Source organism: Protopterus annectens, chromosome 12.part0 (genome assembly GCF_019279795.1).
Source record: "Protopterus annectens isolate FY-2018-M chromosome 12.part0, PAN1.0, whole genome shotgun sequence".
Lineage (NCBI taxonomy): Eukaryota > Metazoa > Chordata > Ceratodontiformes > Protopteridae > Protopterus > Protopterus annectens.
This window is the reverse complement of record NC_056746.1, coordinates 1,132,697,707-1,132,719,402: the sequence shown is the minus strand read 5'-3', so window position 1 is coordinate 1,132,719,402 and position 21,696 is coordinate 1,132,697,707. Positions and strand designations below refer to the sequence as shown.

The 21,696-nt window shown below is 35.5% G+C and overlaps 1 protein-coding gene across 1 annotated transcript in view; it reads left to right on the top strand.

Moving 5' to 3' along the window:
* The window catches only part of LOC122817026 (fer-1-like protein 4), a 1,119,105-nt gene that overhangs the window by 342,225 nt on the left and 755,184 nt on the right, over positions 1–21,696 (top strand). The window contains exons 9-11 of the mRNA XM_044090141.1: positions 2,521–2,652; positions 6,992–7,054; positions 8,464–8,548. Coding sequence (XP_043946076.1) covers positions 2,521–2,652; positions 6,992–7,054; positions 8,464–8,548 — 280 coding nt within the window. The remainder of the gene's footprint in view (positions 1–2,520; positions 2,653–6,991; positions 7,055–8,463; positions 8,549–21,696) is intronic.

The following is a 21,696-nucleotide window of genomic DNA, read 5'->3' as shown; positions in this document are numbered from 1 at the left end:
GTACTACTCTGATATAATGTACTAGACTGCACTTCTTAAGTTTATGCATCATAATATGAATTTACTACCAGTATTACCTTGTTAGTCTGTATCATCTATATGATCCATCATAAGTATGCAGAATTTCTAATGTATGCTGAACTTTTTTGGAATTATTTGCTTGAACTTTTTGCATTGTATAACTATCATTAATAACCTACTGTATTGAGATTGTTATGGAGCTTTTCTCCCCAGGACTCCATTGAAAATGGGTTCATTTTGGCCCAATGGACTATCCTAGTAAACCAACTGCAAATAAATAAAATAATAAATAAAATGTGGCAAGCTAAATGCCATTGAACTCCTAAGCACAGGCAGCAAAATGAAGTAGGAAGAAGTTTTTTTGTTTGTTTTTTAGTAGAAAGTGAGGAGACAGAAGATCATAAGATAATTCAAGGTTTAGAAGCTAAAGGGGTGGGCCTTTACAAAGTTCTAACTATACACAGTAGAATGAGCTGATGTAATATGACTGGGGGGAGTGTCCAGTATCAACTTTATACTATAGGCCGACAACTTAAAGCCACCAAGCTTTAAGACCACAACAGCAGTTGGGTGGGTGGTACAGTTGCACAGATTAAATAGATATGCAGTAAAACAGGAGTGCAGAAAACAGTTTAAAATTAGAACTTATGTTTTTCCAATATCACAGCAGAGAAAATGACAGGACTGTCTCACTGCAGATTTGAACAGCTTGAGCAAACAAGTACAAACTGGTTTAAAACACTGGCTATTAAAGGCGGAGAAACAGAAACCAGGCAAATTATCCAATCAAAATAACACAGTGTTGCAAGAATGTTTCTAGCTAGAACAACCCACACTGATGCTCTGTCCCACAAAGAAACATCTAGACCTCTCTAGACAAAATATTTCACTACAAGCTCCAAAGGTCACAAACAGTAACATGTATTCAACTCTAACAGACAACAAAAAGGAGAGTAAAAACAGTTGCACAGATTAAACAGAATATACAGTAAAGCAGAAGTGCAGAAAACAGTTGAAAATAAGCACTTATCTTTTTCCAATATCACAGCAGACCAAATGTCAGAAGGCCTATCTCACTGCAGCTTTGAACAAGTATGTTTTGTGTGGCAACAAGGTGAAGAGCCACTTAGGGCAGACAGAATTAATTAAGTTACTTCAACTGATTTGACAACAACTGTTGTTAGTGATAGTCTCCTGACTGTTGTCTCTGGCTTCACTGTTGATACTTGATTGAGTTCTACATAAATTTGCATTCCTGTGAATTACAGTAGCATTATGTTTGCTTATGTTGCAGATGAATTATGCATATTAATATGTTATCACTTTTATTATATCTGTATTTTAAGTGAGTCTACATGATGTGCCTTTTGTATTTGAAATAATTCTTTATGATGTTTTACTTATTGTATCTTAGCTGTGCCTGAAAAAAATGGCCCTTGCAGTCCATTTCTAGTCTCCGCTTAATAAATAAATAAACAAACAAATGAACAAGAAACTCATTTTAGATCAAAATTGACAAAGCAATACAATGGTTTCTGCCTTCAAAAGAAAAATAATTTAACTTAGTGGTTAACAATATTTTAAAGTTTTTAAGGGATGGAAGGAACTGAGTAATTTATGCAATGTTGAAGTGAATGATAATTGTTAAAAATGTATACTGCATGAAAAGAAAGAAATATCAACATTTTCTATTAATATATATGTACCTACGTCACGGTTTCTATGGTGATTTAATTAAGATCTTTAATACATCTAGAATTTGGACAAGTAGACAAAGAGATGCATTAAAGATACAATTATCTTTAAAATGACAATTGTAAGTACAATATGTCTCAATTGTCCATAATTTTGCTGACTGTCCAGATTTTTGCTCATATTTTTAGTCTGTTCCTCATAAAATTTGTGTTTTTTGCAATTCATTGAGGGTTATACTCACTACGTAATCACAGACATTTGAGTTTTATACTTTATATCCTTCAGAAAATGCATGAGAATGCAACACACATTATTCTAGCAACTTTCTAAGTTTATATGACCAGTATTTAAAATCTCTTCCTGATTTTGGGTCTTTGCTCCCTCCGTTTATTTTTGGCTTTGTCCAGAACTCCTGAGTTAAGAGGTTGAGAGGTATGGGACTAATATCTGAGTATGTATTGAAAAACAGCAGCATGGCCTGAAAGGGTTACCTTTAATCCCCCCAGATGATCTTTGTTTTAATTCCTATCCTAACAATACCTTAGTGTTTTCTCTTGACTTTTTCTTATTATTGAGGAAATATTCACCCTCCACTGATATTCTAATCACAAAAAAGATAGTTATACATTTGAAGGTTAACCAAAATCTACTAAAATGAATATCACTGAATTTGAGATTAAATTTGAAATGTAAAACATCATTTAGAATTTTAAAGAATTTGACAGAGTTGTTTTTCCCTATGTAAATGATGTGTAGCTTTTATATAGGGTGTAGTAAATATGAATTTTCCTCATTTGTTTCTAGATTAGAGTTAAGATTGCAGAAGCCCAGAAGTTGGTAGGGGTGAACATTGACCCCTGTGTGTATGTCAAGGTAGGAGAAGAAAAGAAACACTCATCTACTCAAAAGTCAACCAACTGTCCGTTCTTCAATGAGGTAAGTAAGGAATTAAATTTCTTTATTCTTCTGGCACTACAAATGTGCACTTTCTTCCTTTATAGTTTATATAAATGTTTATATAAATGTATCTTTGTTCATGTAGTCATTTATTATAGTCTGTCACTGGTGTAGAAACAGCAGTCTGAAGGAAAATCCTTGCAGCCTGCTCATTCTGTTTAGCCTTAATTAAAATTTATACAGACAAATGTGCAGAAAAATGCATGAACACATCACAGCATTCCAAGTGGAGGAGCACATTCCTTGCCCAACCCATCTAACACAATATAATAAAGTAACTGGATAAGTAAGGGGAGAGTGCATATTTATGCTGTCTGAACCAGAGCAGAAATGAGCTGACATATCACATACAATGTACTTTGGAAACAAAAGACATTTTCAAGTCTAAGAACACTGGAAGAGCTACATACAAAACCAAGGAACTAATTGGCAAGTCCACTAAGCACAGGAAGAAGACTGTCAATAACTAAATCACCAGGAGGGGCAGATATCTTGGAATCCAAAAAGGAAGTGCTTCCTAGGCAACCTGCTAGTAAACTAATTCATGATGTAGCAAAACAGCTCTATGGCATACAGGCATGAATTGACTCAGGTGATGAGGGCTCAATTAATGGGCCCGACCGTGGAAGAGCCAATGAGGGGTGGGGGTGGAATGAAGGAGATGAGGCCACTCACCTCTCCCAGGGGAGGAGTGATGACTGTTGGGGAGGAGAATAGGTGCTGCACATGTATAAGGAAAACAGCACTGAAGACATACATGTTTCAGTTAGGACTGGAATCTAAACCCTACCCCTGTACCACTGAACTACAATTTGAGAATGGGCTGAGATGCTGAAGCATCATCTCCTCCTCACTTTGGCCAGTCCTAAAATGCTTTAATAGCTTAGTGGTACAGCAGCATGAATGATGATCCAGAGGGTGTAGGTATGGTTGGAAATTTACATGTTGTTTGTTTACTCTTTATTTTATTTTATTTGGAATTATTTGACATTTGTTTACCGGGAAAATCTGACTGGGATAGTATTCCATTTTCAGCAGAAACCTGGGGAGAAAAGCTCCACATTGACATTATACGGTTAGAGTTAAATAAAGTTATTACAGAAGAATTACATATTAATGAAGTAAACATTCAGCTTCATTTCATACAGCATGAACCTATACATAGATAGTGCAAATATTTGGATAATATAACGAGTTGTTAAGAACACTGACAGTATTTGAAGTATTGACAAGTTGCAATCCATTGAGATAACATTAAACACACTGAGTACACTCTTTGGGACAGAGATGACTAGATAATATACCCTAGGCAAACTTATATTTTTGTTCTTTGTCTAAGAAATAGATTTTACTAATTCTTTCTCTAGGTGGGACAGAATAGTTCATCCTGGGTGATCGTCATTACTTATATCTAAAAAATAACAAAATAAGATTTTTAATTCTGTATCCACATGTATTCAAATGCAATTAAAGCTTAAAGCAATAATCTCGTAAAACAGTGCAACCGTGTTAATATGTTATCTATCCAGAAGGATAATCTATCTTTTTTATATTCATACAGGCAGAGTATGCAAAATACATGACAAGACAGCACTTGTATTATTGTTTGGCAATATCAGTCCTTGGGTGGGTCATACTAATGCAGCTTTGCTTTATGTTTTGACTTTTAATTAAAAATGCAATTTCATAATAATGCATAACTGTGGGGTGTTATATTGCTATCCTACAACAGCTTATTTCTAGCAATATTTTTCTGTGGCTGATAAAACTCAGTGATGTTATTGTACAATGTAATGTGTCATTGGCTTATAAACCAGATGACAACACAACTTGACAGAGCCATTGTAAGAATAAGGAATAAGTCAGAGCAAGATGTGCCTTAGCACAGGCTATTGTCATGCCTTGAGGGGTATATAGGGCCAAAAAAAACAAAACTAAATATATTTGCAGAAGTGGAGCTGTGGTATCCAGTGATAAAATACACATTGGAAAGTGTATTCCCTGCCTTATGTCAGAGTATATCATAGCATATTTTTATAGCATAAAATGAATAGGTATTCAAATTTATTTTATAAAGTTTTTGTTATAGATACACAAAATGTTAATCTACTTGTAAAACAGGAGGATTGTGTTTTTCTAAAACACACATTTCAGAAAACTACATCACTCATTCATACTTTTGTCTAAAGTTAATATTTCCAGTTAAAAGATGTGTCTATAATTATAAAATGGCATTGTTAAAAACAATGTTTTCACCTTTTGAAAATAATGCCATTGTGTTTCGCTAAGGTCATTTCCATTGTTTTTATATTGTTTGGTGTTGAATGAGTCTGATACTCTCCAGTGGACATGGGAGTTTATTCACAGTATGTAGTTTGTGACCTTTTATTGAATAACAAACATGCAGTAAACATCACCAGTAATTCATGCCATTGTAACCAGCTTCACACCATTTGACCACCCTTTTCAGGTGGCATAACAACCGCCTTTCTGATGACATTGCCCAGTTCAAACATTATGTTTGACACCTGCACCTTTGAGAGCATACCATTCACCTCTACTCATGCTTCCCTAAATTGTAAACAGCCCAAAAGGCCCAGGAAAATGAGGGAGAGACCAGAAAGAGGGGACTGTTCTGCCCTGCCATGGCCCCAGGCTCAGTACAGAAAAGGGTAACAGGAATGGGGTGTTCCTTATCTGCTCAGCTGAGAATGATGGCCCTTTACAGCTGTGTTTATTTAACTCAGCTATAGTGGCCCCACCCCCTTACCTCACGATTACTTGTACAACTGCCTCAGCAAACATGAAGGAGAATTATTATGTATTTTGTGCCTTTGGAAATGAGGCAGCTATTGAATATGTGAAGTACATCATTTGTAATGGCAGTAGGAGGTATAAACCGGAGGTTGTAGTCATAAATGCCTTTTTCAAGACAGCATTAGTTTTTGTTGTGGGGACAGGTGCTTTCTATTTCGTACTGAGATTTGCTTTCACTTTGTTGTTTAATGGCAACAGCATAGCACTTGTATACATTTCTTTGGACTAGTACTTACACTGTTTTCTGTTTCACTGATCCCATCAGTCTTATTGGTGGGCTATCAGAGTTTGTGTCTCACATTTGGAGTGCAGTATACTCCAGTGGGAGGGCAAGGTTTTTATAATGTGATATTTACACAAAAACTGCTAAACTTAACTAACTGGAACAGAGAGCTCGCAAACATTATGCCATCACAAATGATAATGAAAATATATTTTTAATGAGGAAAAGCCCACCCAGGTCAGAGGTTATTCACAATGAAAGCAGTATTTATTTTGCTCCTTAAACAACACTGCAAGGCCCCATGAATTCTAAGAAAGTACGTTTGTAAATGGAACCAGCAACTGAGAAGAAAGAGAGTTTATATTTTTTGTGTTGTAACATCAATGAGCCTCTGACTGCATTAGTGGGACAGGAGCACAAGTACGTAATTACATTTTTAGGATAAAGGAAACATTTTATTCTGCATAAACAGTTTTACTGTGTGGCCTTGCTGTTAAATAATTAGATTTAATTTATGAGCATTCAGAATTCATAAACTAGAGCTGGTTATTTCTTCACTGTATGTCCACTGAGCAAATTATGTTGCTTTAAGATTAACAGTTTTGGTATTAGCAATAATGTTCCCTATTTTGTAGCTTTCTTCTATAATGGAGAGCAGATTTCCAAAGTAGTTCTTATGTGACACAAATGTAGTAAGAAGCAGCTTCAGACTTACATCATGATACTGCTGATATAGAGCAGCATATCATCCTGTGGGATAGGCAGCATTACATCAGATTACTTCCATCTGTCTAACGTGCTGTACCATTTCTCAGGCTTATTCTTCTGCGTACCTGTTTCTGACATGAGTCACTGTCTACAAAGTTATCAGGCAGTACTTAAGTCTAAATTACTGGAATGCAACATGCATATGTATTAACTATCATTAGCAGCAGTTAATCTGCTCAAACAGCATGTGTTATTGTGATACTTTATAATTTCTGTAATTTAGTTGAAACACACATCTTGAGAAATAAATGCTGTTTTATAGCATGCATAAAAATCAACAAGAAATAAAACGCTGAATACATTTTCAAGTTCAAGTCACAAAAGCATTCGTAAGCACACATTACATATTGATTACATATTGATTATTGAATCTTCGATGACTACATTTTATTTAGATCTTTAGCTTTGCGATTTGTCAGATAGATGGATGATGTCATATAGTATAACTGTATACTATGTCAAAGATGTATTCTATTTCATTTTTGCCATCTTGGCATATTTTTTTCTTAGGATTTTATGTTTGAATTCAATGAACCTCAGGAAATTCTTTTTGACAAGATCATTCAGATTTCGGTAAGTGTTACTTCTTTTTATTAAGGATGTTGTAATGACCATATTATTAAACTTACTGCACTGTTTTTAGGCTAAGCTATACTTTTACCCAGACAAAATGGCACAACATGAAAATAAGCAAACTCGTGCTGTGAGGGGGAAATAGAAGTTTTAAGGTTACTCTTTTTTTATCATTTGTAACATTTGCTACCTTTACTTTTTAGCATCTGAAGAAATAAATGGGGAGAGGGTGATTGGTTGTTGCCATCTGGTGGACACAGATAAACTGATGTAGGGATGGGGTACATATAATAAGAAAGTACCTGCAATTATTTAATTCTGTCATACTAACAGAGTTCTGTTAAATATACTGTAATGCATGGTTAACACTGATTCAGGGTAAAATTACGGACATGGTGGATTTTTAAAGTTTTCAAAGAAAACTCTACTCGTGTCTACTCTGAATGAATGCAAGATATTAAGTGTGGTATGAAATAGTTATTAACAAAACACAAGGACCCATGCATGTTTACATATTTTGTAATTTATATTCCCTTAGACTACAAAGACCTTTCTAAAATCTTGGGAAAACATCTGTAGCCTTTTCAACTCTCATTATAACCACCACTACAGCCTTTCAGAACAGAGCTTTAAGCATACCTGTTACAGTTACCTGTCTGTTGATGCTGACACCAGCTTTAGCTAAGGCTGGGGACAACTCAACATTTTTTTTAAGTATTTAGCAGTTTCCGAACTATTTTTCCCTTGCCTAGATGTTCTTTCCACATTGTAGACCTTTTTCTGTCAATGTTATTTTATTCAGATTGTGTTAATCACATCAGTGTCATTGTGTAGTGTATACATTTGTTGGACAAACATGGCTAGGTCTCCACTTTATTCAGATATTTGAATATAATTGTTTCCCAAAGAACCTCCATCCCATTAGTGGCCCTTCAGCTATATGATAAATCCTTCCTTCCTGGTCTGCTAAAAAGAAACATGGCTATATGTGCTGCACACACACACACACACACACACACACACACACACACACACACACACACACACACAAATACAGAGACAGCCATAGCCATTCATATAGAAGTTGATTAAATGTAATCAGAAATTAAAGTAATCAAGAATACAAATTTGATATTTACAATGGTTTGAATGCCAAGGTAAAATGTCAACAAAATATTATTTTTTTAATAAATACCAGTGTAGTTTTGGGTCTAGGAAAAGGTTCACAAGTATGAAATGCATATAAGATGTTTAACTTGAGATTAGTACCTGAAAGCATAATATACATATTTGTCATCATCTGCTGGCATACTAGAATGAATCTTTTCAAAGACTGCATTAAATGAAGATTGCATTTCAGAAATTAGCAAACAAGAAAAGTACACATATCTTTTTTTTCTTATTTTTAGGTTGTGCATGTTGGGAAAATTCCTTTCACAAACACTCTAATTGGCATGTTCAAAATAGACACTGGTACTGTTTACAGCCAACCAGGTATTGTTTACTCCTTTTATCTTAAATATACAATATCTTTAAACCACTCTATTAATCTGATGGCCATACTGTTTTCTGGCTAGTTACCTTGCTTGTATCATCCTGTATGAATTGAAACAGTGTGTCAGAAAACACATAGACCTTAAATTTGTTCTATTACATATGATATTTTGTACAGTGTGGTTACTGCACGAGCTATGAGTATCAAAACCACAGCAGAGGTACATGATTATGCAAACTTTTCTGTGTATAATATTTATAATATGCAAAATATATATTCATTTTCTTTACTTATGTTTTATTTATCAGGCTGTGCAACTGGTTTGAGGCCCATTTTCCTTGGGAACTAGGGAAGAAAAGCCCCATAAGTGACTGTGCAAAAATCACAAGATTGGGGTATTCAGAAAAAAATATATACAGTCTTCAATCTTCTTTCTTTCAGCATAATACATTGTGTTATGAGTGAGTGATCCAAAGGTCAAGTTATCCTTACAGTAGTATAAATGCTGTAGCAAGTAGCACTACGGATAAAACTGCATGCAAATGAAATAATATGGGGATGAAGCTAACGTAAATTAGCCATGTGCCCTGGAACTGTACATTGAAATTTAAATAACATAGCATAGTAGCAGAGCAATTCAAAAATGAGCTGTATGTTATTATTTAAAAGCAAAGTAGAAAGTTGTAAATCTGGTAGTTTGGTGGTAAACACTCACTGTTAATGGCAGAAATGGTGTGTTATTGTTGCAGTACTGCAAGGTTTTGTGTGTGAATGTGCATGCATGTATGTGTGTGCGTGTGTGTGCATATGTGTGCATGTACTTGTGTGTTTGTATGTGTCTACATGGGTCTACATGTGCTTACACATCTGTATGTGCCTGTTGAACAGCACTGCATGGATTGATAGGGCAAACTCTTAACTCAGATTTTTCGGTTGCAGTAAGTGTTGGATTTAGAGGGGTCTTAATTAAAATAGCGAAACCTCACTTACGCCGACACATAAATAGCGAACCACGAAAACACTGAACGTCCTGAAGCACGAAATTTGAAATATTGAATTGTCATAGTTGGCCTTTATCCAGTATAGCTCCCTAATGTAAATGTGCAATAGTTATGGACCTTAGAGTTAGGGTGCGGGTTAAGGTAAGTGCATACATAGTAATACATGGAAACTTAAATTTAGGGTTAGAAGTAGGGTTATGTTAAGTGTATGTATAGTAATATAGTTGTGTAGCTGAATGTATACATAAATTATACTTTTCCTGTAGTTGGGTGTTGTTTGTTTATAGTTAGACACATTTATGCGTAGTGAATGTTTGATTAGGATATGGGATATATGGGTGAAGTGTAGATATGGGGAAGTGTGGATTATTTATTTTGTTTGGGTAGGTAGTACATAGCGGGCGGCGGGGTTGGCCAACTATGGCAATTTGATATTTTGAATTTCATGCTTCAGGATATTCGGTGTTTTCACAGTTTACTATTTATGTCTCAGCGTTTAGGTATTTGTGTAAGTGAGGTTTCAGTATTTTAATATAGACCCGATTTAGAGATATGCAACTGAGCTTAACGTGACTCCTGTATGCTTCTGGTTTGTTTGTTAGTGCTGTAGCACTACTATAGCATACCAGCAATGCGCTAATAATACTAAAGTGCTAATGTCTCTGAACACTGCCACTACATTACGTTATGAGGTGACATGACTCAAAGTCAAATAATAAAACATTCAACAAAATCACAACAGGGAAAACTCATGTGTATGTTATGCATGTTGCACAGGACAGCTCACCTGCATTGTACCATCTGCTGAAATATTAACATGCTGAACATTTTTCATCTTCACCTATCCTATTATCTTGTTTTGTTTTACTGATTCACATTAAAAGAAATGTGTATTGTTGAGTTCCAGATAGGAGAATGCAGTTTTAGAGAAACAGGAATGCAAAAATCCTGTTTAAATTTAATACATTGGTGTTGCTGATTTGCAAATGCTACTAATGGTTTATTTTTATTATTTGTGCTCCTTGTGGTTTTATCTGGTAAACTTTTATTTTATGTAAATGTTTCCCCAGATTTTTCTTGATGAAATGAATTGCCGTTTTTAATGCATTTTGATTTTTGCCTAAGAGGTTTAGGCAGTATTCTCTTAACAACCTCAGCATAAGATGATTTAGAGGAGGTGCATTTATGTACATTGTGCTTAATGAATGTGCTCTGAGCTGAGAGTAAATGTCTCTACCTCTCACATATCAAGTCATTGTGAGGAAGCCTGAGACAGTTGTTACACTGCCACAGAATGCCTAGCATGATCAGGCTGGCTAGAGTGCAGGCAAATGCTGACTGAGATTCCATACTGGCAGTGCAGATGAGGTTATATTAGAGAACAGATTAGCTTACTAAATTACTCTTGGTGTAAAACAGAAGTAGATTGGACTAGAAAAAGAGTAGATATTAAGGGACATGGCTAAAGGGGGGGTTAGAGTGTTACATCAACCCCATGTACAATATTAATGACTAAAGGATACGAGAATATGAGTCGTCACTATTATACTATACACAAGTGCAAAAAAAAAAAGAATGCAAATGTGACAGGTCCCCAGTGTCAAGTGGCACATTTAAATCAGACAGTTTTACCCAACAGGCGAATGTAATCTCTGCATAACTGTTAACAGCAGACAGTGCCTTTAGGTCACCCAATGAAGAAAAAGGTACTTTTGCTTAACTGGCTCATGCAATTAGCTAATAAAATAAAGTGCAGCTTTGGTACTTCAGGGAATGATGTCTGGAGTCGGTCAGATTAGAAAACTTGACTATTCTAACATACCAGCCCTTTTGACTTTTCGTCAACAAAATTATAACAGTGGCCTTCAGAAAGCTTGGTAGAAAGTCAAAATGTGAAACTTTTTCTGGCTGTGACTACAAAGAGATTCACCTTATTTGATAGTATATCATTTTATATCACAAAAATGCAAGTGTTTGTGTTTTATTGATCTAACAGTCGTATTGGACAGGGTAATCTTTAACAAGGTAGTCAGGTTCCATTTTTGATGGGGTGTAGCAGCTGGATGGTCAGACACATTAACCCCTCCTTCTCTGACCCTAACCACCACTGATGATGGCTGAGTACTCATTAGGAATCAATGTACCATTTAATAGTTTGTACAAGCAGAGCAGGTGTTTTTCTTTTTTCTATATGGCATTATAGTCAAGTGAGAAACTCATGCTGGGACTAACACCAGCATTTCATATTGACATGGTTCCACAGATAGCAAATGAGCAGTCATCCTGCTTGCATGAACTATGAAATGAGTATAAACAAAAAAGATACTTGTCAGGCACTAAACCGTTCACCAGAGAACCAGTCGGCACATTATTTTACAGTTGGTACACTTGACCCAGTATGTCCTTGTGAAGATACAAGGAATAAACTTAACTGTCTGCACAAAAGTGGCGTAACGTAGCAAACAAAGCCTTCATTTTTTACTGACCCATCATACCTTGTAACTGCTATTATCGCTGTCACCTTACCAAATGGCTTATCTTTGATACTGCAAGTCAGTGACTGCATTTCATTGACCTGCAGTTTCCTCATTTGTGTAAGAGTTAATATGTAATTAATAATATTAATAAATAATATGGGGGGGGGGTTGCTTCCATACACCTGTATTATATATTAACTCCATGTCTTCTATAAAATGAAGGAAGTGCAGGGTGGTGAGTGCATTCATTAACTCAAGTTGTCAGAGATGAGCCAGTGATTAATTTTTGCAAACTCAGTTTTCATCAGAAAAGTCAGACATTTGAATGACAACCATGAGAAGCTTGTAAGTGGAAGAAAGGATGTATAGTGTTTGCATTAAATAATAGGAACTCGGTTGCAAAACATGGTTATTTAATCAAATGCATTATCTAGCCAGGATAGTAATCAGAATAATATAATCACAAACTAGGCATTACATGCTTATTATGCACTGCATTTAGTTAATGATTTCCAAAACTTGTCTGAGTATCTGTAATATTACAAAGGCATCTCTTGCTTCAAGGAAGACTGTTACAGCAAATGTTGATTTCAGGATATTCTCTCTATAATTTAGTGGCCAGTTTAGTAAACTGTAGGCCCACTACAGTATAGTTTCACCTCTCATTTGATGCCAGCATTGTATATGCATGCAGGTGTAAAAGATGCAAACACTCATTCCTCAGTTTCTTCTTGTCACTCATTCAGGTTCTCCATTGTATAGTCATTTATTAAATGCAAAATTTCTCTTACAATTTCATCCATTTCTTGGTGTTCTACCATTGTAAATCATCAGTAAATTAGCTTATAATCACATTTTTCTCCAAGAAATTATGCAAAGATTGTTAAGTTTGCCAAACTCTCAATATTTAAGGAAGCTACAACTATGCAGTGAAAAAAAGAAAACAATAAAATAAACAGTTAATCACCTAAACATCACTGTAGTGCAAAATAATTTATTACAACAGAAGTTAACACCCAAGTGAAAGTTGTGTTCAGTATCATAAACTATCCAAACAAATGCCCTGCTATTAATAACCCTTATAATGCCATGTATCCCAAGGAGAGAACTTAGTCACTGGAACTAAAATATTTAACAATATCCATATTTAATAACCATTTTGACAATTTACTATATGCAGTTCATGTTGCAAAAATGTAGAAATCCCTCCAACCTCAACACACAACTAAAACTATTTCAAAACTTTTCAGCATACCCAACAAAAACTACTTAACCTCTACCTGGAACAACCAATGTATCAACGGGTCTACCTGAAAACATTGAAAGCCCACAATATTGAAGACCAAATCATTGAGACAAAAGCATTGAAACCTCACTTCAGCGTATGACCAGATCGTGAAATCCATTCCCACGGTAAGTAACTTGTTGGCCAATGAGGTGGACTCTGCCCTTTTCCCAACTGTAGTGCGATCTCGGAGTTGGTATATTTAGTTGGGGGGTGTGGGGTGATGTTACCCCCCACCTGGGTGAGTTGGGAATGGTACGGTTTCATTTTCATTAATTGCGGTATGAGTGGTTGCTTATCCTGGGAATGGATTCAATGATCTGTTTGTTTGTTGAAGTGAGGTTTCAATGCTTTTGTTGTGACAATTTGGTCTTTGATATTATGGGCTTTCGATGTTTTGAAGTAGACCTTTGCCAACAGATATCTCTTTTCTTTCTTTCAATCTCATCATGCTACACTTTTCATTATTAACGCTACATATTTAATTACTTTCACTCCATCTTTTTCATTTATAGAAATTCCTCTCTTTCCACCTTCTTATCTAACTCTCTTCTTTTCTTCCACCTTCACATCTCTGCTTCTGTATCATTTGCATCCTGCTCCTGTATTTTGCTTCCATTATCTCACCTCCCCTTAATTAGCCTTTCTTCTTTATAAGTGCTCTTTCTTCCACTTCAGTTCATATACTCAGTTTCACCATCTTTCACTTATACTTCTTTCAGTCCTCTTCACTGATATCAAAGATATGTTTACTTTCTTATCATCTTTCCTTTGTACTCCATAACTATCTTTCATGATCTTCGACCAAACTACATGTAACTATTGTACACACATCATTTTTTCATATTAATTCATGACCTTCTACCAAAATGCATGTAAATATTGTACATACATAATTTTTTCATATTCTCACCTTGTTACACATATGTATCAAATTCAATACAGAGCATATGAAATTTTTTCTGTTATTTGTAAGTTACTTTACAGTATATTACATACTAATTGCATGTGACTATGTAGCTGATGTGATTGACTGTATTTTCTCTGTGGAGCTTTGCTCTTTGGGATTCAGCTAAAAAGGGGGTCATGCCTAGTTGGACTGTCCTGTTTAACAAAAGGAATAGTTGAACAAAATAATGAATGGATGAATTAATAAGTAAGTGGAACTTCCTGAAGAAAACATGGATCCTGAACAAAGATAAATATACCAACTCCAAGATCGCACTACAGTTGGGAAAAGGGCAGAGTCCACCTTGTTGGCCAAAAGGTTACTTACCAGGGGAATGGATTCCACGATACGGTCATTCACTGAAGTGAGGTTTCAATGCTTTCATCTCATTGATTTGGTCTTCGATATTGTGTACTTTCGATGTTTTCAGGTAGACCCGTTGGCACATTGGTTGTTTATAGTTATTACTAGGTTAATGACTACTAGGGCCCTTACAAGCCTAGTCAAGAACCCCAAATCCATTTGGATTCCAAATATCTTGGGCATCTGTATGGGGGGCATGTTAGTAGGGTGGTAACTAAAAGATTTGTAAAGTGGGGGGTGTTATTTAAGATAATACATTTGTTATTGATGACCTCTGTCCATAAGGGACATGGGGGCCTGAACAGGGGAAAATTTATGATTTCCCATCCAATTATCAAGATTTCATTTGAACAGGGTCAGGGATGAAGTCTATTTTACATGGATGGGAAGCCTATTCCATAGAGTGGGGATACTTTGGGAGGCATGTCTGCCACTCCAACATGCCCTGTCTTGGGTACAGAAAGAAAAAAAAAGACTGGTCTCTTTATGGATGTGGTCTCACCCATCCTGATTTCTTGGGTCCTGTATTTGAGCCAGCTGGCAATCCAATGAGCTGCATACAGATTTATACCTAGCTCATAGAGCTTGTCAACAATGTCTGAGTGGGGTAATGTATCAAATGCCTTGACCCCTTGACCAGGTCAAGATACACAATATGGACTGTTTTACCCTTGGCCATTGCCTTGGTGAGCCTCTCAAAGAAGTCTACCAGGTTAAGTAATCATGACCTTCCCTTAACAAACCCAAATTAGGATGCATCCAGTGTCTGTAGGTTGCCAATGTCTTTGTTTATTAATTCCATGGTTATTCATTCCATGGCTTTGTATATTAGGCTTGTTAGATCGATGGGTCTATAGTTCCCTGTGTTGGTTGATGGTCAACCCTTGTGGAAGAGAATGAATGTTGTAGCCCTCCATTCACTTGCAATAGAGCCTGTTTTTGTACTCTACAGATGAAGAATGCCTCAAGTGGTCCTGAGGTTATGTTTTAGACTGTTCACGAGGCAACTGGCAATGTTGTTGCAACACATAGAGGTAGTATTCTTGGCTATAATGAGTGCTGTCAGCACCTGTTTCTGCTAATAGTTGGGAGAAGTTTGTTGGAGGGGATTTCACCTGGAGAAGTTTGAGAATGGAGTGGGAGGTGATGTTTGAGCTAAATTTATCAGCCAGTAGATTTGCAAAGTCATCACCAATTCAGAACACTGCTGTGTGTTACCTTTAAGGTTCTGGGCATAGGTGAAGAAGGCCTTGTGATTCTCCTTAGCCTGCGAGGCTATCCAGACCTTGTAGTTGGCTTTGTTGGACTTAATTAGATCTCTAAATTTCTTGTTTAGTTGTATAAGGGAGCACTTGTCTTTAATAGAGTTTCTCTTCCTGATTTGGCAATGAGTTTTTTTTTTTATTATATACCCTATTTAGGTGAGGATTCCACCAATGGGATTTGTTTTTAGTGTTTTTATGGGCTTACGTCTGGTAGGTATGGCAGCCTCAATGCAGCCATTCATGTGTTTCTATAGGAACTCTGAATAATTCTACATAGGCAGCTGTGGACTCTGGGTTAGGGGAAGATATGAATTTTGACAAACTGCCACTTAAAAGTACGTTGTTTGCGTTAGAATAGTTCCTAACTGTTACTGGTTTATCTGGTTTTCATGATGATTTTTACTTCAAAGTAGACAGCTTTGTGATCTGTCTTCACTAGTGAGGACATGACAAGGGGGAGGGGGAGGGTGCAATGCTCTCCCATTTGTTGAGTACCACATCCAGTATGTTTGATACCCTAGTTAGAGCTTGCACAATCTGTTCCATGGTGTTTGTGTTAATAACATCCAGGAGGTTTTGTGCTAATGGGTTTGAGGCAGTGTAAGTTTCACAGTCTATAGGGGAATAGTTAAAGTAATCCACAAAAAGGACTTTTGGTTGGATAGTGAGCACCTCTAGTAGAGATTTAGGTAAGAGTCGTGGGACTATAGGGGTGTAGATGATGACCTGTTGCTAGCCAATATATGGTAGGGACCTTATCAATCGTGACTTGCACATGGATGATCTCCATGATATCAGGCTGTTTAACGAACATGGAGGTATGATTATTGTTAATGTAGATGGAGCCACCTCCATGTTTGGCCTCAGTCTATGCTGTTGTTAGTCTAAATGTGTGGAAATCACTGTAGCCTTGCACTGGTGGAGTACTTTCTATGGCTTTAAAACAAGTCTTGGTTGTGTCCCACATGTCTACATTCTCCAGAGTGAGGAAAGCTTGAAGGGTGTGGAGTTTTTTGCTTAGGCGTCTAACACTGAGCAGTAACACCATAAATGTGTCTGGAGACTCTTTCACTGTGTTGGTAGTTTTTTTTTTCTAATTTCTTAAAAAAGGCTGTAAGGGAATGGATACAATTTTAACCAATATCTGAAAGCCTAGGTGAGGCAGGTGCAGCCTATCCTTGGCAAAGCAATGTGTTCTTTTGACCATGTCCTTCAATGATGAGAGATATTGTATCCTCCTGGAGTGACACCAGAAACTAAGCCAATTATTACAATCAATCATTTTATGTTTATACTGTGCCATCATCCTTAGTGAAGGTAGAATGCTGCCCAGTGCAAGGCTTGTACCTGTCTGTAACACATATTCCAAGAAATCTATTATGGCTGTTTTCATAAAGACCAATGAGGAACATCTCAGGCCATTTACAGCCATGTGGACTATGACAGAATCATATTGGTACCTAAAGTGCAGTGACTTGAGCAGGTGGTGATATTATGGATCACTGCTCCAGGTAGGCAACTGACCGTTATCCTCTCCTTGTCCATCCTGGTTAGTGGGCCACACGATGGAGTCCCAATGAAAAGAGTATTAGGTAAACTATATGCTTGCCTTATGGATTTTGCTTTTGGGGGACCAGTGGATGTACGCTTATGTGAGATGTTTTTTGTTGCTTTTGGTGTGTGTTTTAGTGATTGCTGAAGAGCAGTGATAACATTAGACAGCTTTTGAGGTCATTAAGACTTGGGTATCTTTCTTTTAAGCTTTTCAGTATAAAACAATCTGTGTGTGTGGTGAGCAGCATGTTTGAGGAATGTGGTGTGGATGTTTTTGACAGCCTCATTTGTATGTGAGATTTCTGCCCCCAACAGAGTTGTGTGTTTACATCTCTTGCATACTGTTATTTTCTTTAATGATTAACTAGTTGTCTGAGAATATGAGACAATTGCTACATTGCTTTAGGATGTCCAGCTCTACCAAGCTGGCCACAAAAACATTAGGACATTATATATCCATGTTGTCTGGTCCTGTAATAGGGTGGGCTATTTATGATTAAGTATTGAGTTTTAGCAAGGGTCTTCTAGGGTAGTTTCTGGGGCAAATGGCAAGATGTTCCACAGTGCTAGGATATAGTAGTGCTGTTTGATGGACAAACTAGCTGTTCTGAGCTTAATTCTGTCCAATGTCATGTTCGACTGGAAACAGACTGCCTGCCTTGCTTGGATTACTTTTGAATACTTAGTAATTCTGTACAATTATATATTTTTTATTATTTTTTTTACATAAGACAAGTTTAAGTTCACTACTTCTACTACTATTGTCTGATCTGATTAATATACAGTGATTAGAGATATAGGGAGTGAAAATCTTCCACACAGAGAAGTTTCTTACTCTGTATTGTGTTGTTTATAGGTTTCAGACCTAATCCTAAATTTATAGGGAAATTTTACTGTCTAGGCATTTGCTGCTATACAGGGCACTGCTAACCACCGCTGCTTATTGGGCAGCTCCATGCAAATTCAACTGATTTATAGCAGAGAAAAAAAGCCTGAAAACTGACTCCTTAGGGGTGTATCTAAGACGGTGGCTTGGTAGCAGTGCAGCTTCTTAGCTCTTTTATCTAAATACTATTTCTGACAGGAATTTTCTGTTATAATTGGTAGCTGGCTGATTATTTTAACACTAAACTACTTCTGAATCCTCTGGAAGACCACCTTGGGATTTTTTATCTTCTGACATTTTAAATTTCCTGTCAGTTTCAACTGGGAAAGATACAGACTTCTCAGCAGCTCAGAATGAGTCGTACCAAAACTTTTTCAGAGGACACTTCACTAAAAAGAGAACTGAAATCTTTATTGTCTAACATTCAAGATTTATCACTAAAAATTGATAAAATGGTCAACAAACTGGATACTTTTAAAGATAAATGTTCTCAGCAGCTGGAACAACTACAAGAAATATTTATGCAGCACAAATCTCAGACTACAGTTATAGAAGAATCTGTCAGTGATATGGAAGGAGACTTTCTGAAGAAGAGCATCAAGTGGAATTTTTATTAAAACAAAATATATCCTTGCTGAACAAGTTAGATGACCTAGAAAACAGATCTAGGAGAAATAACCTGCTTATCTATGGGCTTCCTGAAAAATCAAAGGGAGACAATATGGCTAACTTCCTTACATCTTGGATTCCCTCCATATGAAATCTTCCTGAATCTATTTCATATGGCATCAAAAGAGCCCATAGATCTCTAGCTGCACCAGTAATATTTGACAAGGTAAACACCAATCCAAGATCTATAATAGTGATTTTTTTTCCGGCCAAGATAATGAACTTGTATTAAAAACTGCCTGGACAAATTCACCAGTTAAATTTCAAAGCAGTTTAATAAGATTTGATAATGATTTCTCTTCAGTTGTGATCTCTAAAAGAAGAGAATTGTTTTCCTTTGATAAAACCATTAAAAAAAGAAGCAACTCAAAACACATATTTTATTTCCAGCTAGGCTGAAAACCTTCCTTACTGAAGGCATAAAAAAACCTTTGACAAAGTGAATCTGGCTACACAGTATTTATTAATAATAACATATTAGACCAAGTGGAAGCAATAGATTTGTCTAGCAGTTCTTTCAAAAGACTTCCTGAAAAGAATTGATGGAAAACTTCGGAACAGAAAAAGAAGTAATTAAGGGACAAATAAATCTTCAATTTTGTCTGATTGTTTCTAATTTTAACGTGATGTTGCCTTCCTCTTAGAAGTCTCAATTTAAACACGGTGTAAAATAAATGTTACCACTGAATTCCAAACAAAAGAAATATATCTTTCAGAACATTACGAAATAAGGTAAAATAAAATCTTTTTAAACAAATATTTTTTTATAACATATCCTTACTTACTATCTATCAATATCAGAATTCCTACTCCTACGTAGTATGTAGCAATAAATATTCAAAGCTTTGATAAAGATTATTTGCTATGAAACATCCTCAGAATGTATCTGTTAATTTCACTGTTTTTTTAAACAAAAGTTCCAATAGCAAGCATGCAATGTGAATGTTTGTTCATCTCCGGTAATCTACATAAGGCTATTATAAAATGTATTTCTTTATTATTTTGTTACAAGTATAATTTTAATCAATATATGATTGTTTTTGCAAAGAGGCTAAACTGAGTGGCTGTTGAGTGTTAAAAAAATTACTTTAAGTTACCTGGATTCCTAAACATTTAAATTTTCAAGCATTTGCTTTTACTTGGATTGCCTGTGGTAGAACTGAACACCTTAACTCACTCTCAAGACATACTTAAATAACTTCAGTTTGCCAACTTTCATCTTTTCTGATTCCTGCCAAGCTCATCAGACATTCCTGGTTTTGTAAATCCCTTTTAGAACAGTACTATACAATCACAGCAGTGCAAACTACTCCAGGCACTTTAGATGCACTTGTAATGATGTCAACTTCAAGGTTAAAGGTTGTGTCTGTGCCTTTAAGTCATTGCTCTAATCAGGAAAGCATTTACACTTTGAAAACAACTTATCCATCTAATTTAGCTAAAGAATGGGTAAGTTAACTTCTAAATATTACTTTATAGAACTGGAAGTAGAGAAAATAAAGAAAAACGCTATATTAACATTTACATTAGTTATATTATATGTTAACAGCACAATTGTTAGGATTTTTAGTGACAATTACTAGTATATAAAATTAAAAGAAATATGGCTTCTTTCTGTTCAGTATAAGGTGATTAGTGCAATCCAGCACTTAATTATAAAATTAACTTATTTTATAAGATGTTTGCTATTTTAAATAGTGCTGTCTAATAAAAAGAGCTTGTTAAACTGCACTGGAGTTCTCATGGTCTTGTAATCGTGGATCTTTTTACACTGCACTTATATACTTTGAATGCAAGGTGAAAATGTTAACTCTGGCATCAAATGTAACTTGTTCTATGCAAAAGCTTCAAGGTGAATATTTGTAGATATATTAGAGTTAATTTATTCCATAGAGGCTGTACAAATTTATACCACACTAATAACTATAAAATATTTGGTTTTAGTATTCTTTTAGGATAGATGAGTTATAAGCTGATGTTTCTGGAAGCTTATATATAGTATAAGAAAATAATGATTACTTAAATTCTTGATAAGTGCTTTTTGTTTTTAATTTTGTTTTATGCATCAATATCTTGATGTTTTTGGTTTTATATTTTATAAATATCATCTTTACTTCTCAACTTAACTCAAACACACTGAAGTTTACTGTTAGCTGTACTGTCAAATGTGCTGAATGATATTAGTATGCTTCGCTATTCTTCATGTCACCATGCTTTGTCAGCTTGTTTTATTTTGCTGTTATACATATTCAAGAAAAGTATATATTCAAGAAAAGTATATTATTTTCTTTCTTGCTTTATTTTACTTTAAGTACTTTTTCAAGTATTTAGGATATAAATGTTTACTTTCTGTCTTTTAAAAATGTCTACTGATGTACTTAGTTACATGATTTATCTATGTTGAACTTATATTATACAGCGATGTAATTATCTTAATACATCTAATGTCTCTTAGATAGAGCCTCAGATGCAGATAGTAGACATAGTTAGATGGATTACATGGACCATATGCCTATCCAAGTATGGGGTTTTATACCACATTGTGTTGGGTGTTGGGTTGATTAATCAGTACACTAGGTTTTTGTGTTTAAGTTACTATTGTTTGATGTCTGCCAGGTTTATTTATAATAATGTATAACATGAATGTCTAGCATTTTTTTTCCAAAAACTTATATATAATTTTCCATAACTATGAATA